General features: G+C 36.3%; 1 protein-coding gene across 6 annotated transcripts; it reads right to left on the bottom strand.

The window, feature by feature from the left end:
• Positions 1–1,686: 1,686 nt before the first annotated feature.
• On the bottom strand, positions 1,687–6,802 carry LOC104111201 (uncharacterized). 6 transcript variants are annotated; one of them, XR_011412152.1, is made up of 5 exons: positions 6,398–6,802; positions 3,032–5,086; positions 2,523–2,624; positions 2,282–2,440; positions 1,687–2,001 (listed from the first exon to the last, which is right to left on the bottom strand). XR_011412152.1 is itself a non-coding variant. In XM_009620846.4 (3 exons), the coding sequence occupies exons 1-2, from the start codon at positions 6,742–6,744 to the stop codon at positions 3,070–3,072; spliced, it is 2,364 nt and encodes a 787-aa protein (XP_009619141.1). In that variant the 5' UTR covers positions 6,745–6,802; the 3' UTR covers positions 1,687–2,007; positions 3,032–3,069. The 6 variants fall into 6 exon arrangements, 3 of the variants coding, with proteins under 3 accessions (XP_009619141.1, XP_070044574.1, XP_009619143.1); XR_689633.4 differs by lacking the exon at positions 2,282–2,440 and having other exon boundaries at positions 1,687–2,007; XR_011412153.1 differs by lacking the exon at positions 2,282–2,440.
• Positions 6,803–7,741: the final 939 nt, after the last annotated feature.

The following is a 7,741-nucleotide window of genomic DNA, read 5'->3' as shown; positions in this document are numbered from 1 at the left end:
TATTGAAATCTTAAAAGCATTGTTGAACAGTGGAGCTAGTCAAATCTTGTAGAAAGAAAGTGAGTAATGAAATATTGGAGAAAGAAGATGAGTAAGAATATTAAAGAAAAAGACATAAAATATATAGGGGTTTCTGAAATATAAAGAGATTGGAGAAAAGAAAGATTAACTTAGACATATTAAGAAAGGGAGAGTGAATTTTTGTATACATTATCTAATGAAGGAGTAAAACTGAAACGTTGCGAAAATTATTCATCTATCCATTTTTAAATATGTCAAATTATTACTTTATTTACATATCTAAAGAGCTCTATTTCCTTTTATATTAAAAACTCTAATTTTGTATTAAAAAGTACTAAATATTATTTTTTAAATACCTATAAACCTATTCTTTTTTTTAAAATGGGGCCCCCAAAATTTGGGAGCCTAAGGCACATGCCTTACCCCTCATCATGTTAAAGTCAGCCCTGACCCAACATTACCATTATCAATAACATTCATTATATTATCGCAAACCATAGTCTTGAACATAAATAAATTTGATACAAAATTATCATTTTTATAATGAGCTACATGATACACTATTAGATGGCCGAGAAGATGAAGCAACATCGTTACAAAATAATAAATGGTGGGCTCTTTTATAAAATATAAAAGTTTGGGGCAATTTTTAAAAAAACTAATAGTGATATTGAGCTGGTTTTGGGATTTGGGATTTGGGACTTGGGATTTGGCCAAAATGTAGGCAAAATCTATGGTCAAGCATGTGTTTGCCAAATAAAACCCAAGTTTATTTTGGTAAAATCTATGGCCAAACGGGTCCTTAGGACCTCGAACTTCAAGGCTGTTTTTCAAAGGCTTTTGCTGACTTTATGTTGGCAATATAGTTTTTCTGTCATGCTGAATATCTCTCTTTTTTTCCCGGTCATTGTTCCAACTTCTGAGAAGCCTTTTTGAGGAATTTACTTTTATACTGTATTCAGTCAAATCTAAACTGAAGGTTGTGGCCTTTCTTTTCACAAAGTTATACCGTACAGTATAATAAGATACTAAACGATACATTATGAAACAATGGCTAAACAACAATCCGAACAAGCTGTTATTGTCCTCGCAAACAAGTGTTCCATTTTATAAACAGGTTTCATGTTTGATGCATTTCTCCTCTCGTATTTTTCTAATATAGCCAATGTTAACAAAAATATGCATCATGTTCGATGACAGACTTCATGTCTTCTGGCTGCAAGCAGAATGACTTGAATGCAGCAAGGATGCAGTATAGCAAATCCAAGAAGCGAATTCATTCAGCTACGGGGCACATATTCATTCAGCTCAGAGTGAATTGAGATAAACCGATGGGAAAGAATCACCCTAATTAATAAAAGAGCACACATCAATAAAATCTTCACAATTACTCAGTCGGAAAAAATGGAAGAGCTACTGCTAGACCTGCATATCCACATCTTCCATTCCTCGACATCTTTAGCAGAATAGATTGGCCATTTTCAGCCCGGAAAAAGGCGGAGCTTTAAGCTGTCAATACGGCATTCGAACTTTCGAAGCAACATGTTTGAGAAGGCGCATTCAAAATTCACCAGAAGATGCATTTATACATGAGCCTATGAACCTTACTTCACAAGCCACTGTAGCATTCCCAAATAGGAAATCACAAAAGAGTTGAAAGAATGGTAACAGAAGAAGAATCATTACTTATTACAGCTAACTCTTGCACACCAATTTTGACGGTCAACAGTAAAAGAATGGTAACAGGGGGAAACGTTACTTATTAAGCTAACTCTTGCACACCAATTTTGACGGTCAACAATAAAGATAGCACAATAAAGATAGCGATTCATCAATCCTGTTTAGGTACACTGAAAAGTGTTTCGAGAACCAACCCCCCACATATAGCAGAAAACTCAAATCTCCACTTCTGATACCAAACAGTTAAACCAAGCTTTGCCTCTTTATGCTTGGCATCCGCAATCTTCCTCCACTGAACTGCTGAAACTGACAAAAAGACAGATTGTGAGAATGTTAGCTAATCACATTATGTAATTCTTCTAAAGGGTATCGCCACGGTACACTTTTACAACTTTTCTCTGAAGCATAGCGTTTGGAAAGAGCATGTTTCAGAGGACAAATTTTTAATTTCCATATGTATTGTGTCAAACTGAAGGGAATTGGAGTCCAACGGTGTACAGCAGTATGAGAGGGGGATACATCGAGCAACTGTTATGTCAATGTAGGGAATCTGGACCCAAAAAAACAAGAGCCTCTTTACCCTTTTTTATGTTAAATAACAACAAAGGAGTCCATTGATCAAATTTATGTATATGCCAGCTTTAAAACCAGGTTCTCTACATCTCAATGCCTTGTGAATATTCCCTTGACCAGCAGTTATATTCCACTATAGAGAGCTAACTCTCGATAAGGAACACCCCTAAATAGCAGCAAAACACTCATCAAATTAAGAGGAACCTTCCTTCTCAATCAATCATGCACATTTTAAGCAGCTTTCTTACCTGGGTTCACATTGTAATTTTGAAACAGAAGAATGGTACAGTCAAATGCCAATGGCAGCTTAGTGCGATCAAAGCTCCACTTTCCATGAAAAGCATGGACACCTAATTAAAATTTATTGGAGGAAAAACCAAAGAGGGATGTAAACCATAAGATATAATAAACCCAGAACCCAGATGTAAACAGAAAGCGATTTATCCCATTATACTGAACCCGTTTGTGGAATTAAATCTGTAAAGTTCTACTGTTAACATCTCCACCTTTTTTATTAACACTTATGTCTTCACTTTCAACATTATATTATCCATATCCAAATAGTACAAAGTTTAATGGGGTATATATTTGTCAATAGAAAGACTTGAAAGGAAATTAAGCAGTACCTTATTCATAAAAGAAACCATACTCTAACTATGAGTTTCTCTATTAAATTCATTTTTAAAAAGGGATATCTCCCTGTGATTGGCATATAATAGTAAAGAAAAAGGCAAGTGTATCTCAAGTTTGAACTCACCTCTTGATATTCTAGCATGAAACAATCTAAAGCAGCTTTCACCGTCTAGTCCGCTTGTCTGCATACTTGTCATCATCACATCTTCTCTTTCCACCAGAATGTAAATCATCATGTCTAGCCCTCTTGTGAGAATCATGACCTCTATAACTATCACGTGTTCTGCTTCTATGTTCCTCCTCTTCTTGTTCATGCCTTCCACGCTGAGAATCCCGTTCTTTCTCATGCTTCCTGTACCGATCTTCCTCTTCATCTCTTTTTTGCTTCACTTCCCAGCGATCATCATCCCTACTTTCTCTTCTCTCCCGTCCAGGCACTTCATAATCTCGATTTTCACGTCGACTTTCACGGTGCAGTTCATTCCGACTCTGAATTTTAGTGCCACGCTCTCCACCATCACCTTCATATTCTCCCCCAGTTCTTCTTGCTTGTTGATCTTTACTTCTGTCCTTAATACTCCTGTATGACCTACTTTGATTGTCAGTTTCACTATTAGGCCTTCCATGCTCTTCATCTTTTCTAGAATCTATCTTCCTTGACTTCCCGCCGGGTTCATCCAAGTTTTCGTTATCTAGTTTTCTCTTACCCCTCAACAACTCTTGACTAGCACTTGATCCACCAATCACATCTTCCCTCGATTGATATAACTTCTCCAATTTCTTGAACGTGTCCAATCCTTTATCAGAAGCTTGTGCACCTTCCTTCTTTTTCAAATCATCCTCCTGAAATTCCCTATCTTTCATAACCGAACTCTCCCACCTACCACCAGAATCATCTCCACGACCACTTCTATTGAACTTCTCAGACTTGGTCCTATCTACACTCTTATGTCCACGATAACTCCTCTCGCTATCTGAACCACTGGTGATGCGAGAATAGTCACTACTGCTGATTTCACCTTCGTCCTTGTCAGAATTGCATCGTTTACTTTTTTGAGTCTTATTTGTTTTTGCAACATAGCCTTCATCATACTCGCTGTCATCAGACTCGTACCTTCCCCCTTTCTGAATCTTCTTGCTTTTTACATCACGATCGTTACTATCATCATCAGAATCATGTCTTCTACCTCTTTGAGACTTCTTGTTTTTAGCATCACGACCATCATCATGCTCACCCTCAGTAACATGTCTCCTTCCTTCCTTAATCTTCTTGCTTTTTACATCACGATCATTACTATCATCATCACCAGAATCGTATCTTCTACCTCTTCGAGACTTCTTGTTTTTAGAATCATGACCACCATCATACTCACCTGCAGTAACATGTCTCCTCCCTTCCTGAATCTTCTTGCTTTTTACATCAAGATCACTACCATCATCGTCATCATCAGAATCTTGTCTTCTGCCTCTTTGTGACTTCTTGATTTTAGCATCACGGCCATCATCATACTTACTCTCAGTAACCTGCCTTCTCTCTTTCTGAATCATCTTGTTATCGACATCGCGATCATTTTTGTAGTCATCCTCATCAGAATCGTGTCTTCTACCTTGTTGAAACTTACTGGCTTTTGCATCACGGCCAGCATTATACTCACCCTCAGAATGTCTCCTACGGGATTTTGCATGTTTCTTCTCCTGATCAGACTCTGGATAAGAATCAGAATCTGAGGAAGAATCAGAGAGTGAATCACTGTGATGCCGCCTTCTACCCTCTTTTTCCCTGGCAGACAACTTTTTTGACTTATTATCAACAGCAGTAGCAAAATCAGAACTAGAATAGTGGGCTTTTTCATGGTTCTTCTTCTTAGGCTTTTTGGCATGGCTATCACCGCTGTCAGTGTCAGAAGAATCCACACGTTTTTTCTTCTCTGTTTTCTTATTACGCTTACCCTCATCCTTCTCTTTTCTCAAGTCCTTCCCCTGCCACTTCCTATCAACAAGCTCATTATTATCACCATCTTCATTCTCTTCAGAATCTAAATCTAAAGCCTCATGCCGCTTCTTCTGGGTCTCGTGTTCAGCCCCTATCTTGAGAGCAGCTTTTAAGGTTTCCATCTGCCTTTCCTTCAAAGCAGCAATCTGGTGTGTCTGTGTTTCCGAAACCCTGAAAATGAACAAACTAGCTGTTGCATATCAGCCATGCAGTGTGTGTGTGTGTGTGTATTATTTATTTTTTTGAAAAAGAATCTTGCAAACTATATATTGGCCCGTTAGCAAAACATTTATACGAAGCAGGAAAGGAGAAGTCAACAAAACTTGGACCCCTAACAGCCCAAATCCCAGTAGCTTTTGGGATACTGAAACCTGCTTTGTAACCTCCAAAACCTTGCTTTGTTCTATCTAACAAGCCAAATTTCCTATCAATTTTTGGAGGTCAAAAAATATTGGTAAAGACATTATGATATAAACACATCACTAGAGGGCTAAATAACATTTATATCCAACAAAACCAATTCTTGAACTTCTGAACTGCTGAAACGGCAAATTGCTGACCAGGTTATAACAATCGGACTGACAACAGTCATACAAGTTAAAAACTGTAGTAACTATAGTTGTGATAAAACGGCCCATCAGAACAACTTATACATGATTGCACTTTTCTACCTTTTCAACCAGAAAGATAGAAGTGTAGAACCACAAAACAAATTCACCAATGAACCTTAAGCTAAATTTACTTTAAGATTTTTGAAGCTGCTCAAGAAATGAGAATGTCAAAGGACGCAAGAATCAAACCACAACCTAATCATATATATATATGTATCTAAAACCTCCTCATCTAGACCTCTCATACAGACAAAAGGAAAACAAAAATCATTTTCAATTTATATCTCCTTAAAAAGTCTACTAATTCATATAGATCATTAACTTGTCATAATTGTACCATATTCCATAACATATTCTTAAAGGTCAAAAACAAAACAAAACAATGTAAACTCAACACCCCAGGGTAGGCCCATTGGTCTATGAGGTGAGACCATGAGGTTTCAAGTTCAAATCTCAGGAGTCAAAAAATCCTAGGTGATTTTTTCCCATATGCCTAACTGTTGGTGGGTTGAGGTAGCAAGTACCTGTGGAATAGTCAAGATGCACATATGATGACCTGGACACCACCACCGTCATTTTAAAAATAAACAACAATATGAACTCAGAAAGAAGCATTACACAAAGTTGTAATAACCACATTTCTTTCCCCTTTCCAATTTCTTTCGTTTCTTTCACTTCTAATGGAAAGAACAATAAAATTTCTCATATTTCCATTCCCAACAATTCTGCTAGTTCCAAAGATAATGCATGGAAAGTTCTCTAAGAAACGACTAGTAACAACATCAACTCAGTCAAAACTATAAATCTGTAACTAATTCTTCAACAATAATTGATCCAATGCGTATATTATGCAAAAAGCATAACTATAAATCAAAAAATAAGTTACCTTTCATAGCCAATAGCAGTGGATCCACCAGAATCTTCAGATGTTGCCTCCAGATTACGTCGAGCTTCATCGAGCTTTTCCGCAATCTCAGCATCGGTGTATCCCTGATCGGTAAGCTTATCCTCAAGGACTAGAAGTTTGAGCTGAATCTGCCGTTTCCGGTCGTGTTCGAGAATGTCCTTGTTCGCTTTCCTCGTCACTCCGGCAGTTCCTTGGCCGGACTCAAAACCTTTGCCGCCGTCTACGAGGACTTTGTTCGTCTTTGGCTTGACGAAGAACTTGTTGGTCTGGATGTAGCCGTTGGTGCCGGAGCCTCGCGGCGTTTGTAGCCCGATTCCGTTGTACATCTTCGCTGGAAAGCAAAAAGAGAATATCTGAAATCTCTTGCCCTAACAATTAGGGATCATTTGCGTCATATATTATAAGAGCGATGGGTCAACCCGCTCTAAATCGGGTCGGGTTTTTAGGCCATTTGTTTCGTTCTATTTTTGCAAAAGATTTTTTACCTTATCTAGGGTGTGTTAGCTATATAAAGCAAAAAAAAAAACAATTCCAATTTTCTATGGTTGGTTAGTTTAAATGTTTTAAAAAATATGAACTCATTTTTTTTTAATTGGAGTGAAATATTTTTTCAAAAGGGGAAATATATATTTTTTAAAATTCTTTTTCAACATTCTCCACCCACCTCATTGATCCCACCCTCAAATCATGCCCAATCACCCTAACCCTTACACCCACCATACCCAACTTCGCTCACCATCCACCCTAAATCGAAATATTATTAAAAATACTTTTTTTCATGTTGTAAATAGAGTACTTTTTTATTTTAACAAAATGAGTATATTCTTTTCATGATATAGAAAAAGTATTTTTTTTTATTTCAACAAAAGGAATACTTTTTTTTCGTGATGACGAAAAATTATTTTCTTTCATTTCAACAAAACGGGTATTTTTTTTTTCATGATATAGAAAAAGTATTTTCTTTCATTTCAACAAACTAAGTATTTTCTTTTCTTGATGTAGAAAAAATATTTTCTTTCATTTCAACAAACTAAGTATTTTCTTTTCTTGGTGTAAAAAAAAATTTCTTTCATTTCAACAAAATGAGTACTTTCTTTTCATAATATAGAAAAAGTATTTTCTTTACTTTCAACAAACTAAGTATTTCCTTTTCCTGATGCAAAAAAATATTTTCTTTCATTTTATCAAACTGGTATTTTCTTTTCATGATGTAGAAAAAGTATTTTCTTTCATTTTAACAAAATGATTACTTTCTTTTCATGATGTAGAAAAAGTATTTTCTTTCATTTCATCAAACTGAGTATTTTCTTTTCATGATATAAA

The sequence above is a fragment of the Nicotiana tomentosiformis genome, chromosome 11, assembly GCF_000390325.3.
Source record: "Nicotiana tomentosiformis chromosome 11, ASM39032v3, whole genome shotgun sequence".
Classification (NCBI taxonomy): domain Eukaryota; kingdom Viridiplantae; phylum Streptophyta; class Magnoliopsida; order Solanales; family Solanaceae; genus Nicotiana; species Nicotiana tomentosiformis.
Note: the sequence above shows the minus strand (reverse complement) of the source record. Positions and strands in the feature narration are given on the sequence as shown.

Coding starts and splice junctions, on each gene's coding strand:
- LOC104111201 (XM_009620846.4), bottom strand. CDS start 6,744: ATGTACAACGGAATCGGGCTACAAACGCCGCGAGGCTCCGGCACCAAC. Junction 5,087..6,397: donor ACTGCTATTGGCTATGAAAG/GTAACTTATTTT, acceptor TGCAACAGCTAG/TTTGTTCATTTTCAGGGTTT.